Raw genomic sequence first — 23,850 nt, 5'->3', positions numbered from 1 at the left:
CACCAAAGGTGTTATTTACGTCATCCCATTCAATATTCTAATTTCATTCTGGAAATTGATTCAATATTATTAATATTAGAATATTGTACGTATTCGCGATCTACCTACCTTAACTTTAAGCCTTAATATATTTTTCATTAGTAGTTTTAAAAGTCTTGCACAATTTCCATGTTATATAGTTGTTACTTGCATTGTGCTTAGTCCATTCTTGCTTGGTCTGTTTAACATTCGTTCAGTTCATTTCCTTTCGAAGCGTATTGCCGTGCTTCCCGTACGTGCTACGCATCATTTTATTGGGGTTTCTTTGCATATTGCTCCTTTTGGTGGATGCTGTGTTGGCATTGACGCATTTCTAACTAATACTCAGTAGCTTGTTTTTACGTGGTGGAAGAGAGCATCTCTGACGTTGATTTTTAATGTTATTCTCTATGACGGACGATATGTGTACAGGATTTTCTCCTGTTTTTTATGTGGTCGCATTTTCATTGTGATTGCTTTTGACTAGGTTTTATGGAGTTTTGTCATCATGATCTCATTTATATGTCGTTTATCTTCTTTTTGAGGAAGCAATTATCCTGTAATTAGTGTAAGACGAATCAGTGTGGTAAATGGAAGTTTATTAAGCGAATGGCTATGGTTTGTCATTATTAGGTCATCCTTGGTACACTCTAATTATGTTTCCATTTTGCTGTTTTTGTGTCTAAAACTTGCTTTGAAGTAGTTGGTTCGCATGTTGTCGATTTCATATTATGGCTGGATAAAACCAGTTTTCCGAAAGCTCAATGACTTGCTGTTCATATTTTCTACTTGTGATCGGTTTGTCCTTGTTATATTTAGCTTCCAGTTGAATGTCAGTTGGCTAAGGTCCGAGGCAACGCTAAAGCAATCTTTCCTTACCGAACCGTTGTTAATACTTTCCTACGGTATGTTAATTCGATCCCATTTACGCTCTACCGAAGGTATTATTTATTTTCGCGATGGCTAAGTGCCTTACTTTTAGATTTTTGTAGTTAGTTAAATTATTTTGATATCAAATAGGTGATGTTATAAATGATGTAAGTATTCGTATCCATTGTTGTATTTTTGTGCAATTTGATCGTTGTATATGGTGTGTAAGCGGTTTGCCCAAGGCCCTTATATAAGGGCCATGGGTTTATCATCGGCATTTACTCTGCCCTGACATCTCCAGGGTGTAACTTAAATCCTGAGCCTATCTACAATGGTGATCTTGGAAATAATGGTCTCAATTAGATAGAAAAAGTGATCTATAAATGATTAAATTTTAATAATTTTCCGTCCTCTTATTTTGCATGTTAATGTCGGAGGATTTAGTATACGATGGCTAAGATTTTTCAAAGTGAAACAAGCCAAAGCAGTTTGTTTTGAATCGCATAGTCATGAGTCTCACTCCTGCAGCTTTTCTTGAAACTGCTCGAATCTGCTCTTGTGAGATAGTTGTGCGTTCTCGTGGATGAAGAGTGCGGTTGCGTTCGGAAATCCTCGCTCATGCTTTTGTGAGCAGCGGTGACCTACTCTTCGGAACCTATTCGAGCGTTCATTCTTTGCAAGGAAAAAAACTTGCATTTTCACTCCGTCATAACCGCCATCCTTGGATCTCATGGTCCCGTGTGTGACACGGTACGGTCGTCGGTGGGTTGCACCGAGAGCATAGGACTCGTATCGCAGGAGAGAACCAAAATGGCCTCTCCCCTTTCGTCTCGCTCTTTTTTTCCGACTACGCAACTCGCGCTCAAAGGTTGAGGCGGTGCGCGCTCCGTCTCGTGTGCCTCTCTGCCGTTGATTTCGCTCGGTTTCCCACCCCACCCCCTCCTTCCCAACCTTTTCTCTTTCCGCCTCGCACGCATAAGGCTTCCTCTGAAGAGTCTCTCTCTCGAAGCATTGTTCATTTGGAAATGGATTACTCGTGGCTTATTGATCGTCTCAAACGTTTTTCTCTGTGGCCCTAACCTTTTTTTTCTCGATATTCCCGGTCTATATATTTTTTTGGAATATGAACTTCATGTAATACTGTTGGAAAATCTGATTTACGGGGTAATGTGTTTATAGTTTACCACAATAGTTTTTAAACGTCGAAGCAGCTACGCTAAGGAACCTGTATGATATCAAAAGTAATATTTTTTATTGTTTAAGCAATGCAATTGTTATCCCCATTATTTTTTTGATTTATGCTCTAAATATCTCTGTTCTGGTTCGTTTTGCAGTCTTTTATTTATTCTATCATTACTCATTTTAGGTACCTTTCTTCCCCAGCAAATATCTGGCACGCCAAATATTAATCACAGCACTACCAAATGTTAATTTCTTATGTTGACTTGGGAACAAGTTCCCTTGCACCTTAGACACTTCATACCAAGGAGTAATGTAGGCAATCGTTGTTATCTATTATAGATTATTTTTATTTTCACAGATGAGTTCGAGGTGACTTATGTTCCCACGACAAAATACGTTGCTTTGCCAGCGTGAAAGATTTTCTTTCCTTATTTTCATCAGTGAACCTCGCCTTGTTGCACAGGATGTGATTGAATCACGTTGGTTTTTTGCTTATTTTTTCCAGTTCCTTTCATCATGAGACATTTTCTATAGCTTAGTGCTTGGCTTTTTTCGTAGGTCTCGTCCGGTCAATTCTCCAACTGCAATGATTTTGAACGAATGCAGATAGGATAATCCGTCTTTCCTTATATCGCGTTCGAAATTGCCATTGATGCGATCGCTCTCGTAGCAGGTCTTGTGGTAAGGACTTTCCCCCATTCCGCCCGCCCACAACTCTCCTCCCCCGACACCGTCTCCTCATGCAATTTCACTTACTTCATCGCTTCCCCTCCCCGCCTCATCCTTCCCCTCCCTCGCTTCCTCCCATTGCCGCTTTTATGACCCTCCCCCTTCCACAGGTGAGAGATAACGGAAGAAGGCGCGAAGCGTGGGGCCGTTGCTTGTGCTTATAGAGCGGCAAAGCAAGCCGTTATAGCGAGGCTCCACGGAAGATTTCGGTGGAACTTGCATCTAGAATTAATCTAACACTGATTTCCCTCGCCCTGTTTTCATTCTGTAGGCTCTTATTTTGAATTCCTGTTCTATTTCTGAAAAGTTGCATTTCCGTTGGGTTTTTTGTGTGTCTCGGTTGTAGCACATTTTTATTGTTTCTGTGGTATAGGTGCGTATGAATGAAGGAATCAATTGTCCTCGGGCTATACCTCTTAAAAACAAAAATATATAATGTTTTTGAGAAATATGTGTGGAGAAGTCACCAATTAGGAACTATCATAGTGAAAAATTAGTATAAATTAATACAATTTTTGAAATTAAAAGGCTGATTAGAAATTATTTAGGATATCATCATCAAACGCACTTGCATATCTTTTAAAAGTTAACATTTGAAGAACTAACTAAAATACTATTATTTATATATATGCAAAAACAACTTCTGCAAGCAATTAACCACAGTATGTAAATTATCATTAACATTTCCCTGCATTCAGCTGTTGGAAAGAAACACCTTTTTAGTAAGGGCATCTTGAACAGCATGAGAAGTGCTTCCGTTTGATATAACTAACTAGGGTCATTTAGGACTTATTTCTCTTTCAAATGCATTGCATTTTACGTGCGCTGTTTTAATAGTGAAGTCTTCAACTTATTTCCATTGAAAAATGCTCACAGGGCTCATAACCATTCGAAGTCAATCCTTGAGTATTTCAGTGGGCGTATGAAGCTGAAACCTGGAGTGAGGTTGAATTGTCGCTTCTGATTATAATACTTTCCTGGGGGCCACTTTCGGTTTGGTGCAATCTTTGTTTTTGTAAATGGATGCGCCGATGTAAGCATTGCTCATGCTTTAGCTATGACGGGGGAGTGATGATACATTCTTATCGCCGCATTGCAAATTTTTATCCATCTATTACACGCGCTTGTCTCGAAATATCCGTAGTTTAATTTTATATTCACCACGACCCTTGACTCACAGCTTGATCTTGGTCCTCTGGGACTGTTGTTCTAATGCGTTTGGTAATTAGACTTAATGACACACACTTCATTCGGACGACAATGGGACACATTGCATTTTCATCGCTCTCCCGACGTTCTGTCTCGCGTTGCGACCGAGCACGGGGACAAAAGTCATTTTAATTATGGAGGAGGAGGAGGCGGGTCCCTCCGCGATTCTGCTCCTCGTTCCTGTCGTTTGTTTTTTTGCGTTTTGTTTTTTTTCTTCTTTTCTGCCGGTGTGTGTGTGTGCGCGCTGCTTGGAGTGCACCCGTCAATTCAGGGTGCGCTGAAATTACACTGACCTAGATTGTATCTCGCCCGGGAGACGAGGGGAGGGGGACCGCTCGTGGCAGGTCACAGGCTACCCTCCCCTCCCTACCCCCTCCACTCTTCCTCTCTCCGTGTCTTATGATCCTCCGAGCCTCTTGCGCTTGTGTGCAAGGTTTTAAGAAGATCCTCCTCCTCTCTCGACCTCCAAGACACCCTTAGCCAGCATTAGGCCGTATCGTTAGTATGAGGTTACTTCCGCATTATGAGTACGTCTCCGTGATCATTTTTCTTATTGTGAATTGTATGTGGTACATGGCATGACATTACATTAGGGCAATTCGAGGTATTTTCATAGAATTCGTATCCTGTGAGCAAGCTAGCCTCTTGGTTGAAAAAAATCTTCTTGGGTAAGGCTGTTTATGGGCAACTTTTCGATGGGAAACTCCCTCATCGTCGTCAGGGCTAAGACTAGTAACTGTCTTCGAGACTATCTTTTGACGATGAGGGAGTTCGTTCGAAGCGTCGGCCATAAACATCCTTCCCCGGTACCAAACCCGAGAAGATTTTATCGATAGTATTCTCCGGGAAAGGTTACGATATTTTAGCCTCTTGGTTACTGGACTCTAGTCTCATCTAGAAGTCGTTGCCTTCTCGCTATCTCGTGCTCCGTTGAGGAACCAATCCAGGAAATGCTGAAGTATGACGTAACATCCATAATATATGGGTTCTTATTCGCACTCTAATGCAAAAGTTTTGTTGTTCCGACAGTACCTTAAAATGCCATTGTTTGTTTCCTTTACCATCTTCGCTTAACTCCTACTTAAGAATGTTACTGGAGGAAAAGTCATTCTTTTGTGAAGCTTTATCTGTGCTGCTTCCTCGGGTGGCTGGTTGGCATTTTTCTTTTGGATTTGTTGTCATCGATCGGCGCCGCCTCGCTGTTACGTAACCTGCTTTCGTCTGGTTTTCCTGCACCGTAGGTCGGGTCTGCAAATCTTTTGATTCGGCTTAAGTTATGGAAACAAGATGCGTCTGGTTACGTGCACATTTCCTGATTCACGGATCGTTGCTATTATCGCCCTAGGTGCGGAACAGAGAGTTAATTAGGTCATCGGTTATATTTTCTGATAAAATGTTGTCATTCCTTTTTCGTTCACGTGGTATTTCTTCGTGTAGGTTTTAGTGCTCTGGGCGGGTGCATTGTGTTAATTAATCTACTACCTCATCCTTTGTTGAACGTAGGGAAGGTGCGTGGTGGGAGTCTTACTGTAGCCGACGTCTTTTGTTTTGCGGTTGTTTTATATTACGCCTAGTAGTCTTCCGAGATGCATTATTTGATACCTAACTGTCGGACGTGTTATCTTGAGGCTGACCTAGAAACGTCTCCTTAGCGCTTCCAACGCACCGTGGTGACTCGTGCAGTCGTTTCTTTATCTATTTAATTGTAATGTCGTTTTTCGAGATACGCAGCGAGTGCATTTCTCCCCTGTTGTGTTATTTGTGTTTGGAGCCTAAGGCTGCTACACTTCTTTAAAGGTGGTACTAACTCGGAATTACTCTTGCCATTATGGCCTTAAAACTTTTCTGTTTCTCTATAGTCATTGGTTGATGTATATGGTGCTGTTATTTGGAATTTTCGGCGTGATATTTTGTTAGATGAATAATCTTAAAACTTACTATATTTTATGACCTTAGATAAATTATGCGGTTTCCTATAAAGGATTCATCGAAAGTTTCTCACCTGAGCTCACCTCTTCCTGCGAATTATGTGTGTATTTATTTTACTAGATGTGAATCCGTTTAGAAGCGAGCATTTGATTTTTTTGGTAGACTTCCTTATGACGTGATAGCGTGTTGATGACACAGTTAAGTACCGTTTCGCAGCAGTTTCCTTGTGAGGTTTGGTATTTATCCTCTCATTCCTATTTAATTGCTTGATAGTGGTGATGTAGATTATTTTTCAGGGTTTGCCGTTTACAGCGTCAGTGGCTACGCTAATATGCCGCTGCCAATGTCATTTATTTCGAGGAATGTGGTTTTTTAGAAAATTTCCAAAATTTTCTTTGATCGTACGTTAGGTGTGTTGAATTTGTTGTTATAAATTTCGTGAACTTTATGATATTAATCTGGCTTTCGTGAAATATCACGCATTCTGAAAGGATGTATTTCAAATCAAGGCCCACGATGCGGTAATCAGGTTGCACTTGGGCGAATGACGAATATCGTTGAGGGTTTCAGCGGTCTTTTTCTCCCCCCCTCATCTCCCCCTCCTCTACACTTGCTCAGCCCTGGCTTGCAGCCACGGGTTGTGGGTCAAGAAAAGTCAGCCTCGGTGTGACGCGCAATCCGTCCCGGTTTTTTAAGGGATGGCGTCGTTGGGGTCGATTCCTCACGTCGCCGACTCCGTACTGCACTTCCTCCCCTTCCACATGAACAAACCGCATCTACCCCTACCCCTCGCTTCCCACGGTATTACCCCCACCCCTCCCAGTTGCACACACGACGAACGTAGTAGGACTTGCCCCCCCTTCCCTTACCCCTCAACCCCCCCTTCAACCCCTCCGGTGCGGCTGTATCACAGTCAACATTGCTTTCCCGGTAGCAGTTGACCCAATTTCTAGGCATTTCGCTCCCTTATGCCCCCTACCCTTAATTGTCGCGCAGTCTGGTGTATTGGGTCTGGATCTGGGAATTTGGATGTTCGTGGGCATGGCTTCGTTGCGTCTGTGGGCAGAATTTTTTTTATCGCATTCCTCGCCCGAGTATCGCTGTCGAGGCCCGTTCCTCTTTTGTTTTATCCCAACTTGCTGAGTCGAGTCTTTTCCTTGCTCCGCGCAAGCCTCGGCTCTAAGCGTGTCAATGACGACATGTTTTATGCATTTGCTCGGTGTCAATTCGTCGGAGGTATTCGTGAGTCGCCTCCGTCGCGGTGAAAAATGCAACTCCTCGTTCTATGGTGGGAAGATCTTATGGTGAGAGTAAGAGTGCGGGGATATTTATGCAGTATCGCTGGCAGTGAAGCATGACGCCAGGCCATAGAATTAGTTAGTGGTAATTTTCATTGTTATATGGTCGTGGTATCGACGTATTTCTTTGTCCCTGATGCCCGGATTTCCATTTACATCTATAATTTGCATTACCTTTCGGAACAGACAGTTTTACCTATGACGCTGCCCGGAGATTGATAGTGTATTCGTCTGAATATTGGATTAAGGCTTTCGTGATAATATCGTTTCGGTCTGACATTAGCCAGATTACGTTTACAAAATTAGGACCATTGCTGTACCAATGTATTTGTTAATACCTAAATGGGTTTGCCGTATGTTCTATATTCGTTTTTTCCTCTCAATTTTTCTATAGCTATGGGTTTATGCAAGAGTTAGTAACAATAAAGGAACATCAGTGAAAATGCCTTTAATAATTTTCTTTTCTGATGTATCTTTCGCCCAATCATTTCTTATGTATACATGCGGTTGAATTCCGCTTCTCGTGAGTATATCAGCCTAAGGTGAGTTATTAATACCATCTTGTTCGTGATATCCTTCTGACAAAATTTAAATTCTTTGAAAGGACGTATTTACCCCTATTATGCAATAAGCTACCTACTTATCGTTGCTGCCGTAAATGCAAGTTCATATACATGGCGGGTATTATTTATCCTCAAACGTGTACTATTCGTTCCACTTTAACTGCACTATAACAGCGTGCACAACAAACTAAGGTCATGCAAGGAAAGATACTTACGTATCGACCTCTTTATATCATTGGGCACATTGTCTGGTAACATTGATTGAACAACTTTTCAACTGTGAGGATAGGTTTTAAATAGGAGTCAATTCGTGGTCTTTTACCGTTCTTGTGGTAAAAGTGCCATAAACTTGCCACTCTTCTAATAAAAAAATATCTTGCTTTAACTATTTAATTTCAGGTACCATCTGGTATCAAGCCTTTTATTTCAAGTCTGTTTGGATTCACATGATATTTTTACGAATCGGGTTTGTTACTTGTTGCCTTTCTATTCTCAACGCGTATTTTGCCCCAGAGCGACACTGGGACTTCCTTATACTCGCTATCTTGGTTTGCTGATAAGCACCGCAGTAAGTGGAAAAGGCTTTTGGCAATCCCACGAATCAGACCGTGCTCTTATCAAAACCGGCCTTGTGGCCTTCAAACAAATTGCGTCCGGTACTTGTAACTTATCTTTTTCATCCAGTCAATTTAGAATGATATTAGGATAAAATAATTTCATTTTCTTCTCACATCGTACCTATCCTATGTCTTTTCCACTACTGAGGAAACAATGCAAAAGGGAATGCCTGATGCTGGATTTCTTCTACGCGATTTACAATTTTTTCTTCTTTTCTGAGGAATGAATTGTAATCTGATTAAGTTGAATCATGTCTGAGCATCTTATTATTCTCTGAGCATTAGAATCTTAGAATCTGTGAACAGCATGGACTCCACTTGTTACCGCAATGTCAGGAGTTTTCTCCCTGATTATGAATGCGATGTCAAGGCCTGGTGGAATAATATCGCCGCTGTAGGGCGTTGAATCTTTAGCATGAACTTGAATACTGATCAGATTTATTTTAAGCTCCTTTATTACAGATTAATGGGTGGTGTAATTCCTTAACCATTTAATTAATTGGGAGAATAAATTTAGTTTTAAAATATTCAGTTAATGGTCAGCTTGTTGGGATATGGGGAATTGAATGCTGGAATATTGACGGGGTTTTGGACTGCGTATGATTTTTATTTTAATTATTATCTCTTATTCAGAATTTTTATGTTAGAATTGATTGTAATATATTTAGTTCTTAATCTATGCTATAAGTCATTTCTATTTTTCATGTGATCAAAACAGTGTAAGATTCAAAATTTTTCCCCCGTGATTTGTTCACGAATTCAATTGGAGCATAAAGTACGGGAGCTCCCGACATCCAGATGCGACGTCCTTAATGCTTTGTAACTTCCCGTGTAGTACATATGTCTGATCATATGGTTCCGTTTTTCGTCTTTTTATACACAGATGAAGCTTATGGAGTGGCCGATATCTCTTGCAATGAAGAGCTGAACTCGGCCTTGCCCTTGGATATTCCTTTCGCGATCCAAAGTTTTTTTTAGCGAGTTATGAATGAGCGAGTGGTGGCGAGTAGGCGTTCGGGCGAATTTAATTTACGCTGTTGGTAAGCCATGCTTCATCACATGTCACTTCTTTCCTGGAAAGTGTGTTACGCTATCCTGTCGCGGTGAACATACGGGATAAAAAGTGATTTCCCTCTTGCCACCCCGGAAGCTTTACAAAGTTGATATCGGATGCGAATCTTAAATATTACATGCACGATAAAAATGTATTTAGTTACACTCCACGTTATCTATCATCAACAGACATTGCCACATTACAGCTGTGCCATCATCCGTGTGTATAATGTTATAAACAGTGATGTGTAAATAAGTAAAATTTATTATGACCGTTATAAACTTCGAGGCATAGATAATGTCTTATAAAAATGGATGAATCATTTTATTAATTGAGGAATGATTTGTGCGCTGAACATTTTTTTTTATATTTTGGGTACGGAAATTACTGGGATTATTTCGTGTGCCCTTAGATTTTTCGGAAATTGTTCCACGCTCCAGTTACAGCGTTTGCACGCTTCCATCCACGATTATTGGAAATTTATCCGTTTAATAATGCGTTGAATTTGATTCGGGAAATATCCTGTTGAACCATTTGCTACGAATGAGGAGCTTTATCGAGTTCATTCGTGGAATCGTTCGGATATTCCCCATGCAGAGGAAAAAACTTACATTACGTACCGGTGATGTAATGGATACTACTACCCGGAATACGCATTTGTTATTGGAAAATGGAGATTCCCATTTTCTGACTTAACACGGTAGTAGGATCATGTTGTCTCAGGATGATTCGTAATAAGTGGCCGTGTTATTTTTCGTGTTGCCTTTGTGTGTCATTAGTAATATGCTATTTATATGTTTTTAAGGAATCGGGTCCTGTCGTAGTTATATTTTTACTGGTCAATCGCCTATTTTCCCGATGCTGGCGTTAATTCATGTGTTTATATACGTTACATTCGAATATGGACGTTTCCACTGTTCCAATCATGGTCGGTTTTCAGATTCGATGTTCGTCTTTATTCCATGTACGGTACCAAAAGAAGCGTCCTTCGCTCAGGAATCTGGCTTTTTATATTTTTTTTGGAACGCAGACGCCGCACATGCTCTTTTATTCTGCTTTCGGCTACTCTCCTCAAGGTCACTTCTTGAGGAACGAGGTCCTTGGCCGAGCCCTTCGAGTTCGCGAACCGCCGCGGCGGATTCAGTGTGCTCCCAAATTCAGAAGCCCGCCCAGTCCACCTTCGTACCTTCGCTTCGCGAGGATGATTAGCCAATTATTTAAGATTATCCTCTACTGTTTCTATTTCGTGATAAGGTGTTGACCTGATTTCTCATTTTATCGTTCACTTGAGTTTTTTTTTCGGAATTCTCTCTCCCGACTCCCGACTATGTTACGTATTTTCCTTTGAAAAATCGAACATATTTTGGTTTTGCGATATACATATGTTATAATATATTCTGATTCATACCGCTGTCTTATTTTAGTTGTTTTAGTGTGTTCATTAATATTGTGAAATGTTATTGGTTTCGGGTTATTTGAACTTTGATAATTTATAAATTTTTTGCGGTGAAACATTTGAATGATCTCTCTATATGAGATTTTTTTTTTAACCGTCTTATATTAGTCGTGAACAAGCGGATGATATATTATTCTCTCCTTGTAATGAAAGTGGGTTTGATCGTGCTTTAAATGTCAGCTACACTTGATGCTCTTTTTAAGGAATACATCAATGGAAAACAAGCCACGTCATTGTGATAGTGTGTGTGATTGTCTTCCTCTTTGTTGTTAAGAGTGGAAAAATTATTCCGTCGTTTATACACAGGCCATCGTATGTAATATGATGAAAAGTTTCTGCTCTTCCATTGGCAGTTTCAAAGTCTGCGTACGCATTGACTGGTGACTCGCTTCGTCGGAATCCTTTTTATGGAGAAATAGTGATTCTGATTTGTAATTATTTGTAGTTATGAAGTTTACGACGTACTGTTTACTGATGTGTGTTTCGGTTCTTCGTATCATGAAGTGAAGACTTAGTTTTTGTGTTCGTAACGAAATAGCCATCCGTTTGAATACACGCGGCTGACCTTGGAATATTTTTGGCTTTTCAAGGTTTCCGCCATGATTTCCAAGCTCTTTACTTCCGCCTTGCTTATCGTAGTAAGCATACTTTTGCTCTGCGTATGTAGTGCATGCTACTGTAACTCAAGGAGTAGGTAGCGAAAGCCCCTGTATTTGGGAAATTGGTAATGTTACTGAGGTACGACCTCGTTTGGCGTCACTAGTTTTACTTTCGCTTTTTAATTTTCCATTCATGTGAGATGTATTTTTTGCTATAGTGAATACTTTAGTGCTCTTTAGTAAGGTTAAGATACATAACTAAAATAATTCTTTTTCATAGTATTGTGATTGCATGATTAGAATGTAATTTTTCGTGGATACGTTTTACATTATCTCTTACATCTGTCGGAATGAAGCACCTATTTTGCTTTCATCATTTATAATAAGTCCGTATTGGATTTTCGTCACCTTTCATGGTACTGCTGGGTAGTATACTTTTAGTGCAACTACTTACAATCAGTATACATATTCCTCCGAACGAGTGCCAACACATTTATCTATCTTAAATTTATGGGTTGCATGTTTTGGAATTTCTGTTTAGTAAATCATCAGATTTGATTAAATACGCTACCTCTTAATCCTCCCTTCTGTTGTCAACATTTTTTGATTCATTTCGTCTACCTTATTAAATGCGTTCCCTATTTAAATGGGTGCATTGCTTTCTTCCTATCAGGAAAATCAGTTTCTGTAAATTTATCTAATGTAAGACCAGAGTTTAGCTCTTCCTTCTCATTTGCTTGTGCCTTCCTTGTGTCATCTGTGAACGGAAAGAATATGAATGTCGGTGATTTCTAAGTGGTTTTTTAAAATTTCCTTGTTCTATTGTGATAATTTTAAGGTGTCTCTTATGGGATGGTACTAACTTTTGGAATCCTATTACAGATGGGTCGCGGAAGATTATCCGGAGCTCAAGCAGCCCCTAGACAATGGCATCCTCCATGAGTATGACACTAGAAGGTAAGTTGATTGTCGTCATTGTCATGCATCGTCGTAAATGAGAATCTGGATTTACTGCACGATTTAAAGAAATCAAATAATTGTATCCCGATGGTAGTTTACCATTTTTTCTTGTAGGGGATATGATATGCTATCTTGTAGTAAGATGCGAAATTGTTGCCAAATTCACGTTTTTCCAGTGGTTTACTCTTTGTTGGTAGCTCTCTGTCTTGATGGCGTCTCTTACCTTCGATATTGTTTGCTTTCAGCTATGAGAGCATGAAAGGAGTATGTGACAAGTTCAACAGAGTCATCGATGGAATCGTTCAGAGGGTAAGTGATTGCCTCTAAAACTTTATTTCAGTTCTGCAGACCTGGCTTACCTTCAGGTGTCCTGCGGACCTTTCCTAAGTTTGGATTTGAGAAGTATCGAGGTTTTATTTGTCGTTTTATCTCTTCGTAGTGTATTTCGCTAGTTCTGTATCTGTTGGTTGACGCCTTTTTTATGTGCCAAAGTAAGATTTTATATCACCAATCGCGATAAGTTTATTGGGGTTATCGGAATAGGCAAAAAAATGAAGAAACCATGTTTGGGTTAACTTTTTACCTTATCGGGCTAACGTTGGTCCTCTAGAATAGTATTCAGGGTGGTGGTATATAAGGCATTGGCGCATTTGTTTTGATATTTATTTTTTCCATTCAAAGATCGGGTTCGGTAATGCTGGATTGGAGTAAATAGAGTTCGAACGGACCTTGGTGAAGACCGTCATTAACGTTTCTTACATGAAAGTGAAGGCGTTTTGAGTACAGTCCTGCCGCCTTAGTCTTCGCTTTTGCATATTCAGGCTGTGTGCATTGCTCTCTGTCAGATATTGCACTTTGAATCTGAACTCTCGTATGTGCTCTCAATGCGTCGGCGATGTGGAATATAGGCCAAGTTCTCCCTTTCTCCCTTCCTTATTTTTTTATTTTAATGAAAGCGCTGCGAGCTCCGTGGTTCGGCGTTATCGCTGGGCTCCTTGTTCTCCTTCGAATGCTCTGGTAGGGAAAAGGGGTTGCTTGCCCGCGTTCTCCTGCTCTTGATTGTTTGGGACCCATCCGTCGTGGTTGCTCCATTTTGGGCTTTCGTAACGCAAGGGAGGGGAAAATCGAGTTGCAGAGGGGTTAAGTTTGGTCTCCCTTTCAGTCTGTAGGAGAGGGGGGGTCCGAAATTTAGGGGGGCACGAGTGGTGTTCCGCAGCACCTGCCCCGCACCTGTCTCAATTTAGGCTATTACAGTTCCCCCTTCAGTTGCGTGCTAGGTATAGTTTTTTATGTACTGTTGCCGCGCCAGCGGTCGAGTGCAAAGGTTTCAGGCTGAATATCACCTGCTTTCCAGTCCTTCCATAGATAACTTGTAGCTTGATTAGTCGTGTCTGTGGTTATTCTTCGGCTAGTATCGGAGTAGTGTCATGGTAGTCACTTTGGGTGTGGAAGAGGTGGTTGGGTTGTACCATGTATTTAGCATCATATTCGGTGCTACCCATCTACAAGTCCAGTCACGGTCTAGTTCATCTACATAATACCCTGCGAGCTACCTCTAGGGTGTTTATCAGGGGACGTCAGATGAGAAGTCTTGTTACCGTAGTTTTTGCTTGTTTTCCACTTTCGCGTAACCCTAATGAGCTCTTGTTCTGCCAGTGAAGATGTTTTTGAGCATTAATTGCGTCACCGTTAGCAGCTAACTGATTTTAATGCTCAGTTTGCTCAGCTGTGAGTTTTGAGCAAAGATGCTGTATTTTCTGTCCTTCAGGTAATAGTGGGAAGATTCTTATTCAAGTATTTCTCAGACACTAATTCAGAGACTCGAGCAACGTATGTTTAATAGCTCGTGAACAGGGATGCCGACTCACAAAAAATATTGGGGGGGCCCAAACCGGGGATCTTGCCCCGGGAAATTTTATAAGTACCGAGTTTTAAGTTTTTTTAAGCAATTAAGAAGAGTCATATGATCAACATTAGAACCTAGATAACTCGAATCTCGATATTTGGACACTCGACTCGGAGAAAATCGACAAGTCTGGCACATTTTTTCCTCACACCCATAACGAATTTTTGAGGGGGCTCGGGCCCCATGGTGTCGGCGCCACTGCTTGTGAAGCGACTGAACACAGCTGATAATTTGGCATTTTACTGGCTTTTTGTGAGCTGTTGGTCTAGTTTTCCTGCAACTGGTTGCTGAACTTTCTATCTGCACACAGCTGAATGCGAACACCAAGAGGCGGAATGCGTTCCTTGATATTTTTTTCGGTTTCTGGATTATAAGTTTATTTTTTGTGTTTTCAGTTACCGAGTTTTAGCCGGAAGTTATTTAGAAATTTTATTTTCTGCAGCCCCAATCCGTTTCCCTGATGTATTGAGTAATTTACTATAGTCACTTGTCAGTCTTGTAAAATTTCCCGTCATCTTTATTTACTGTTAACATGCTATACTGTGCAGTCAGCATTGGACTTTCATTCATCGCTTACCCTGCTGGGCCCCTTCACAATGACGATATAACATTTGAATGGAAAACTGATGGTCCGTCATGGTTGAATATTTTCGTCCCTCCACGTTGCGCGCTCGCATATTCATGAGATTTTGTGGGAAAAACTCTATTGACTCGCTAAAATCGAGTTGTTTTTTTTTCAATGTCACACGGGACTGATTTTTCCCTGTACTTCGCTCGTATCTTGAGTTAATATAGAGTGAGTAGTTGTGTGCGCGGTTGACTTTAACGCGAAAGAATTTTATTTGACCGTGACCGCTGTTAGCTGTATGGAGTTGATTTCGTTGGCATGGAGGAATTGGCTCTGGGTGTGATTTCGGGAATAAGTAGGTCACCCTCATTGCGTTACGTAAAGGCTCATGTCCTATAGCTCCCGGGAAATGTTTGAAGAAAGGAATTCTTTATAACCAGCATATGAATCCATGATAAAAAATAGGTAAATAATTGGAAGAGTTACCTACTAGTTCACTGTTCCACATTTTCTTTTGTGGCGCGTGATATCCTAGGTAGTAGTAATGGAGAAAAGTTGAGGAGTTGATGTAATTGAACATTGAATGCAATCAAATATGAATATTATACATGTTAATAGGTTTTTCATATGATTTTATTTGACTTACTCCTCAATCAAATAAAATCATATGAAAGAGTAGTCATCGTTGTTTTCGGAAATGCATAACCACTTTTCATGTGGTAGGTATTTGATTCAGCGGTCCAGATTCTGCGAATGCGTATGAATGTATGCACGTGTTTCTGATGTTCCATGAAATTTACTGCACCGCAGCTGTATTAGCCAATCGTATCTATGGTCCTGGAAACCATTTCCGCGCTTTATACAGGCGCGGCGCAATTCTTGAGGTTCGCTTTTTTCATCGCCGCCAGCCTCCGCACAGACTTTACCACCTTCAGCATTCGCCGTGGCTGCCACGAGAGGCTGTAAATCAATGAGTGAGGAGCCATTAACGTGTTGCCGAAAGAGGTTTTCCTTGCGTTCTTCTCGCTCGTCCATTATTCTCCCCAGTTGGGTGTGCTTTACGTACCTTTGCTAATCAGTGAGGCAGCGTGTCGCAATCTTTCCTTCGCTGATGCACCAGGAACAAAGGTGTCGAACCTCTAGCCTTCGCTAGTACATGTGGCAACCGCGGTGTTTTCTTCCATTCTTCTATCGCATAGGATTGGTTTCTTGTTGGGAGGTGGTTAAGGATTTCACGCGTCAACACTGTGCCCCATGGAAATTAAATGTTGCAAATGGCGTTGTAGAAAAATGTGCCTTACTTTTCCAATTCTTCTTTAGAGTTGATATTTTTTTACCAGGCTCGTATCCCTACAATGTTTTGAATCTCTACTAAAGTTTGCGTAGATTGGAATGTTTTCGTCCTAAAGGAATTTAGGTATGTTGTTGAAAGTAATTATTCATACATAAGTACATGTTAGACCTGTGCGAGTTCTCAAGCTTAGAGGGCTGCGTCTTCGGGAAAATTAAACCATACGTTCTTGCGTTAAATCCTCCCTAAAAAATACCTCACGCATTGCGTGCGAAAGGAAATAGTGCTCATAGTTCTACAGTCGAGTGAATTGCAGGCCATACGAACTTCTATGTTTTAGCTTTAAACTCATTCATTAATTTCTATTAAGTTTTTCGTTTTGAAATGATTGTTAACGGTCCATGAAAAATAATGTGATGTTGTCTTTCTGTATTCCATGACCTTGTGCTGCGATGCTTTCTTTTGTACTCCAGATTCTTTCTCTCTGCCTCTTGCGGAAGCTTAAGCCTCAAAGAGTATTCCGGATCTGAGAGTGAGATTCATCGTTTTCTGGATTGTCGATGACTATTATACCCAATTTAAAAGGCGATCAGTCCACTTATGAAATGAGTCCTGTTCTCTTAGGAAAATTTTCGATCCACCCATGCCCTTCATTCTTTTCGACCTGCAGTTATAAGGGTTTCAGTTGAATGGATGGATGCGGTCTTTGGCAAGAGTGGCTAGCGTCACAACTCTTCGCTTCTCCTTCCCGTGACGGACGTAAAATCCCATTATTTCCGATTTCAATCGATTCCCTGTTTACGGTCCCGAAATAAGCCGTCGTATTTGTGGGCGCATGCGCAGTGGGCGGCCGCGGCCTTATGTGCACGGCCGCGTTGCCACGTGTTCGTGAATCAGCTGCTCTGGTCTTTAAAGGGGGACATCGTATGAGCGCATCTTTAACCAGACGCTCTGGAGCGGCGTCAGCGGTCCCGGGTCCCCCGTATTGATTCCAGCTTCCCTTTGCTTGGCGTTTCACCCCTTTTCACTTCCCTCCCCCTCTCACTCCTGCCTCCCCCCCAGCCCTCTTCAGCGTCCAAAACCCCCTGTCGGAGCTATAGTTTTTTAGTTCCCGCTTCTCTCGCTTAATCCCAGAGTCGTCCTCCGCTGGCTCTTTCCCCTCTCACGTTCCGCCTTCGTGTTATGACTCAGCCACTCTCATTTACCTCAGTCCGGCACCCATAAGGTACCACCCACGCTACTTTCCCCCTACTCTCCCCCTGCACCAGTGTTTGGTTCACCCTCTCTCTCTTAGCTCACGGTCTTTTTTCAATTCCCCTCCCTCCATTACCCCGCCACCCCTTTTCCCATGGCTCAATTGCTGTCGTCTTTTGTTGGGTGGGTATGTATTGATTATTTCTCGCCAGATGCCGTCGTGGTTTTAAACAGGGCGTCTGGGATGGTCGCCGTGTCACACAATACGGTTGGGCCTGAAGTGGATTATGACCGGCAGGTTGTGTGTTCGACTGACATTCCGCCGAATTTCCGTGTCTTTTTTTAGGGGGTTATTTTTTTTAAACCTCTTCGGGAAGTAAGTCCTACTACCCGGAATTCCGCGAGGTTTTTGATCCCCCGCGCAGCCTTTCATGCATCTCCTCCCTCTGCATTGAGGTGGTTAGACGTTGTTCCTTTTTGATCGTAGATTGTGAAATGCGATTATTTACGTTACGGGACTTAATTAGGAATGGACCCTAATTTTTATCCTTGTTAATTTTTCATAATATCATGATTGAATATAGATGCACCTATTGCCGGGACAAACTCTAGATCGCTCAGCTAATGAGTTAACATTTCCTGCTGTTATAACGTATCAGACCAGCTACCTTTTTGTTAATAAGAATGAGCGGTATTATTCATGAAATACTTCGTGGCTTTCATTGTTATGCTAATGTTTTCTGTTCGCAGTGGAAAAGTTAGATTTCATTGTTTTGATTCAAGTTTTTGTTCGCTTGATTCTATTTTTGCTAATTACGACTTACCCTTAGGTGAACGATATCTGGCGCGATTCATTGGCAGTGTTCCATGCTTGATTGGACCTTTTAATCAGTCCTCACACTTTGCTCTGTTGCTTACTTAATCCATGGAAGTAACCTCCTAATGTGTATATTAGCTTTTTTACGATGTACTTGGCCTTGTTTTGGTTGTTGCTTGAAGGTGTGGATAGTTGACAGTTCTGTTTCCGAATTATCATGAGCTATTATTCTTTGCTCTGTTCCCAGGCTGTGCTGAGTGTTTGTTTTGGACTTTCTCTCTCGCTCAATATCTCCGGGCATTTGGTTTTTCTCTCGCCTCTACCTCCCCTCCCCTCTCTCCGATCTACTTTTCCCCATAGTAATACGTGAAAGTGTCGTTTCCCTTGACATGAATTCCTCCGGACTCTCTCGCTCGTCTATTTTCCCTCTCTTCAAACTCCGAACGTTACGTAACGATGCATCTGAGAATCTCGTAGAAGCATAGCTCCTACGTATAATTTTCTGATGCCGCGACTGCTCGTAGTTGCACCTATTATCCGCTTTGGTATCTGCCGACGCGTCGGGCTGAAGTTCAAGATTGTCATTTTTCTCCCGTTTCAACCCCCGCATTCAAGTAACAATTGTGGTATATCGTGCCTATTATTCACGACGTTGAAGTCGTTCTTTATTGAATGTGTTATTTGTGTTTCTTATTCGTTTATTTTCGTCAAAAATATATTTTTATGTAAATTTGTTTGTTCGTGTTTGTTTTACGAGCATATTCAATTTAATTCCGTCTTCATTTTTTTTATTCGGTAATATTTCGAAGTAACGATAATGCTAATTATTTTTGGCTTTTTATTTTTATAGTTCTCCTCTGTAATGTGAACGTCTAGACTCGAGAAGCAGTCATTGATGCATTAGGTTTTCTCTGGTGTATCAAGTTCGTTCTCGATTGATTTTTTCAACTGCTAGTCTACGCTTGCGTGGACGATGCCTTTTACGATTGTGCGCTCGAATCGAACGCCAGGTTGGGGAAATCTTAGTTTTGCGTCGAGGTGAATCTCAGGATTATCAATCTTAATGCGATCATTTTGAAGTCTTATCATTTCTAATCTTAGAATGTTTTATCCGAGTTGCACCTCGGTCGGATTTTCTTCCGACGCATTCGGAGCTTTTGCCGAGAGAGTCCGTCGTTCGTTCGGTGCGTATGGAGGTGGGGGGTGGGATATTTTGAGGCCACTGCCCTCGCTACATAACAAGAGGAAGCGGCGTTGCCACATCGCACCGATCTCTCTGGATCCATTCCCCCCTCTTGCCGCCAGTGCGCTTGCGACTTACAGTGACTGAAAGGAGACCCTGCCACCTTTTAAAGCTGACCTCCCCAGACTTCTCTCTCCTTGTGGATGGATATCTTCCTCACCTCGCGGCGCGGTTTTGGACATGGCGCCCCGCGAGCTGGGGTTCACTGCTCTGCCCACATTGTGACCTTAACCTATTACACATTATTTCCTCCCACTCTCCCAGTATTTTTTTTATAATCGCAAGTCTCTGTGTATTCACCTTCTCCCCGATCAGTTATAGCTGAGTCACGCTTTTAGTAGTTGACGTCGGTCGATATTCATAACTTCGTTTGTCACTGGTCTCACTTTATCATCATAACAGATTTATCTGGGGTTTTAATATTATTCTTGGATATCAGAAGGTTCTATCACTAAGTGGAGGTCGACGACGTTATCGATTGGGCTTTTAAAGCTGCTGTAACTTCCTGCATGTTCGTTTTGCGGTGTTTACATTTTTGTATTTCGTATTAAAAATACATTGACACTGGTTTAGAAGACTTTGGTTACATTAAATGACTAACCTCAAGTGTATTTTCTCTAAACGCGCACATTTTTCTAGATACGTTGATATGTTATTCCCTTCTGCGCGTTAAAATCGAATTTATATTATAATTTATATCAGGACTTATGTATGTTTTGTCAATTATTTTTAGGACGACTGCGAGTGATACAGTTCCAACTGTCATTCTGGAGTTCGGTCACCTGCGATTTCCTGTATTCAGTTTTTAATTCATCACAATAATTCACTTTCGCTGAATATCCTTTGAGCTTTAGAACCGGCTAGTTATTGATTCTGTCCATTTCGTATGATTTCTAGTGTGTTGATATGTTCTAATTGATTCAATAATGGCTTTTTATAAATTATCTTAATATTTTATAAGTTCGAATAAGACATTAATTTTACATATTTAGCATGTCATTTCTATCGTGTTTTATTTATTGCACTCATATATTTCTGAATAGATGATGATAAAGAGCTTTAACTGATTTTTTAACTCTTAAAAGTTTTCGAGGTAAACTTACGCGTTAACAAGAATTTTATGCCATTATAACTGTTAATTTTTCCCCATACTTGAATCAACGCGCCACTTTTTGTGATAGTAATCCATACAACTGCATAATTGTTTTAGTCTGTTCTAGTGATGCTTATGGTAAAGGTACTTATCATCGATAGGAAAAAATGTTAACTTTATTTTTTACGCGCTACGAAAGCCCTTCTTTAAATTTGTTCGATTTCGATTCCTGCTTTTAGAGCGAAAGGCGAACTGGCGGCTTATTCGATGTGGCAGGCATGCGCGTATTGGTGGACCGCTCTCGGCTGGCTGCAAGCCTAGATGACTTGTTCTAGGTTAAGGTTCGTGTTGTAAGCCGGCTGAATGCCTACCTCAACCCGGTCGTGACTTTCCCGTTTGGCACATCACTTAGCATCGCATTTTCGCTCGCAATTTTGTTTTCTGCTGCGCTTTGCTACCAGAAGGGTTCAAAGTAATTTATGTTATTAATGACTAATGATTGTTTAAATAATTAGGCTAATCCCAATTTCCTCAGGCTCTAGCACATGTCTCTTTAAAAACCATGCAGGACGGATGCTCTTTTCCCTGCTGGAAATATTTCTATATCAATAAGGAATTGATTTTCGTTTCCTCTCTTATCCTGAGAACACCTAAAATCTTCGGCATAAGAAACTTCGTTTTTGTGACTCATGAATAGGAAATTACTTGGAAATTTTTCGTTATTGAATCGGTGCAATTCATGTTAATTGCTAGTTTGCTCCATTGCATATACTTCCCTTCTTTTATTTACGAGATGCTGTATAATGGTACCATGACTTTAAAATCGAGAAAAATCTAACGCGATACCTTGATTATGTCAAGTCACTCACTGTTGGTTATCTCCTGTATTCGTGGTGCATTGATTTCAGGTAAAATTTTAGTTCGAGTTTAGCTCATGCGTGGTTATATGATGGCGTTTTAAAGACTCTTAAACGTTGTCTTCGCTAGGCTTAAAGTCGGGAATCAATGAGTCCTCGAAGTGGTGTTTTATGTATGAATTCAAATATTTGTCCTATTCTTCCACCGATATCGAGTTCTTCCTAGTGATAATACTCCTTAGCTTTAAATTAAATTGTGGAACTATATGCTAACCTTTAATTTGTTTATGGAACTCTTTAATTTCACGTCATTAATTTGCAATGTTGATATTAATTATAGAGTGAGAATTACGTTTTTCCGAGTGCAAAATCAAGCGCGTTCACGCATTTCACAGCCACCGGAAGTGTCTCTGGCCGCTGCTCAGCGCGAAAGGATTTATTTTTAATCACTGGGTGAAGGTCATGGCATCGATTCATTGATAAACTTACGTCAGTCTTCCACTCGTATCCAATAGATATTTTAACTGCTTCTCATTTGGAATTGTAAATTAATTTTACTTAAATGAAACGATGACCAGTGAAGGCCCTTTGTTATTGTGTAAAAAAATCTTGTCGAAGGAGGTACTTCAAATTATTGTGGAAGTTGGTAACTAGTAACTTTAGTAATTAAGGAAGAGGTACCTACATTTACCTACTTATATTTGTTCAAACTGATAATGATATGATATTTTTCAATGGATGCTCTCTTCGATTAACGAGCTTTCTACTTGGAGATTGGCTTCGTGGCTACGTTTCAAGTACGTGAGGGATGGAATACGATCATTTTTCAATCTTCGTCCTTGAATTCGATGTCATATTAACCAGCTGTTAACGTAGGTCATGGAGTTAGTCAACGGGTGTAAATTACATTAAGCCTTCTGGCACTCTACACCAGTCAAAAAAAATGGAAAATTTGTCCTTGGAAAATTTTCAGTTAAAGGTTTATTTTAATCTTCTTTTATTTATCCATCGCTTATTGTCAGGTGTTCATCGTGAATTGAATTTTATGGAAGTTCATTGACTTTGACTCTGCCCAGGAAATGATTAGGGAACTACACGTGAGAATTTCTTTTCCTGACACTCAATATTCTGTCGAACGATCTTGTTTTAGTTGTCAGTCGAATCTCCAATCGTAGCCACATTGAAGGCTTGACTTTTTTCGATCATTTCGTGGGAGAAACCTGCCTTGCGTCTTGTTATTTTTTTGTCGAGCGAATGTTTTTTCCTCTGGTCCATGAATTTACGAGTTAAATGACACGTGCGTGTCTTGCTTTTGGTCAGGTAGTTAGTAATTAATTAGACTGCCCTGCTGTTTCACTTTGCAATTCATTTCCTCAGAAATGCCCTCTTTCGATACATTTCTTGGAATATGTGATTTCAACTATTGGCATACTATCATCAATACCTAATCTAGTATTACCTGCAGCTTGGCAGCATCATATTTTCGTGTCAATGTCAGTATTTTGAAGCATTTTTTGATTAGTGTGTCCGGTAATTTATCATTCTAATGCATAATCGCCTATCCTAGTACTTTCGACCTTTACAGTTCTTTATCATTCCGTTTTTATTACACTAATATGAGCAATTTCCTCCGATTAAATAAAAAAAAATCTCAATAATGTAAACACATTAGTGGTAATCTACCATTTACCGCGAGAAATTTGAAGCGTTTGTGAAACAAAGCGTATTATTTTATAGATTGCAGCTTGTTTCTATCTCTTGCTTGGGATTGAATTTTGAAAAATCATTGTTCGAACTCTATTAAGCGGTGACTTCCAGCCAGGTTCGTGTTCAGAATATCCCAGAAATGTTTTCTTCAACGTCACGTCAGATGAGATTCACTTCATTGAGTTAAAATAATTTAGTTCCGAGTTCTATCCGAGCAATCGTATCTTTCGGATAGAGACACCACGTTGTCAAAGTTTGCAGGTGAGCGAACTTCTGATGTTACCGTCGTGTTTCTTTTCCCCGCGATCGGCAACACGAGAAGATCGTCTCGGTCCTCTGTGGTGTCGGGACGTAATGTTTCCCCGACCTTGTTGTTTTTCCCTTACGCAGCTGAAAGGGAAGGGAGGAAGTATTTCCCCTTATTTCCGCTGGTCGCGGAACAGGTGATGTGGCGGGCTGTTTCAGCGCCCCGAGCTATTCCCGGCTCGTGTCGGTCGATCTCGTTGTCGGGCATCTGCGATCGGGGCCCTAATTCCAATGCGTAAGGCCGCACATGCTTCTTTCGGGGAAGGACCCCACGTTTCGACCCCTCCCTCCCACATCTTCTTCATAGCCCTCCGAGAGGGTGTTTGCCCAAGACTCTGCTGCCTACGTGAGAGGCCTCACGTCGCTCGCTACCACCGATCGGAA

At 41.0% G+C, this 23,850-nt stretch overlaps 1 protein-coding gene across 1 annotated transcript in view; it reads left to right on the top strand.

Moving 5' to 3' along the window:
* Positions 1-23,850, top strand: part of LOC124157766 (histone-lysine N-methyltransferase, H3 lysine-79 specific) — a 64,463-nt gene that overhangs the window by 14,251 nt on the left and 26,362 nt on the right. The window contains exons 3-4 of the mRNA XM_046532769.1: positions 12,407-12,481; positions 12,730-12,793. Coding sequence (XP_046388725.1) covers positions 12,407-12,481; positions 12,730-12,793 — 139 coding nt within the window. The remainder of the gene's footprint in view (positions 1-12,406; positions 12,482-12,729; positions 12,794-23,850) is intronic.

This window comes from Ischnura elegans, chromosome 4 (assembly GCF_921293095.1).
Source record: "Ischnura elegans chromosome 4, ioIscEleg1.1, whole genome shotgun sequence".
Classification (NCBI taxonomy): Eukaryota; Metazoa; Arthropoda; class Insecta; order Odonata; family Coenagrionidae; genus Ischnura; species Ischnura elegans.
The sequence above is the reverse complement of the archived record's forward strand: the minus strand, read 5'-3'. Positions and strand labels throughout refer to the sequence as shown.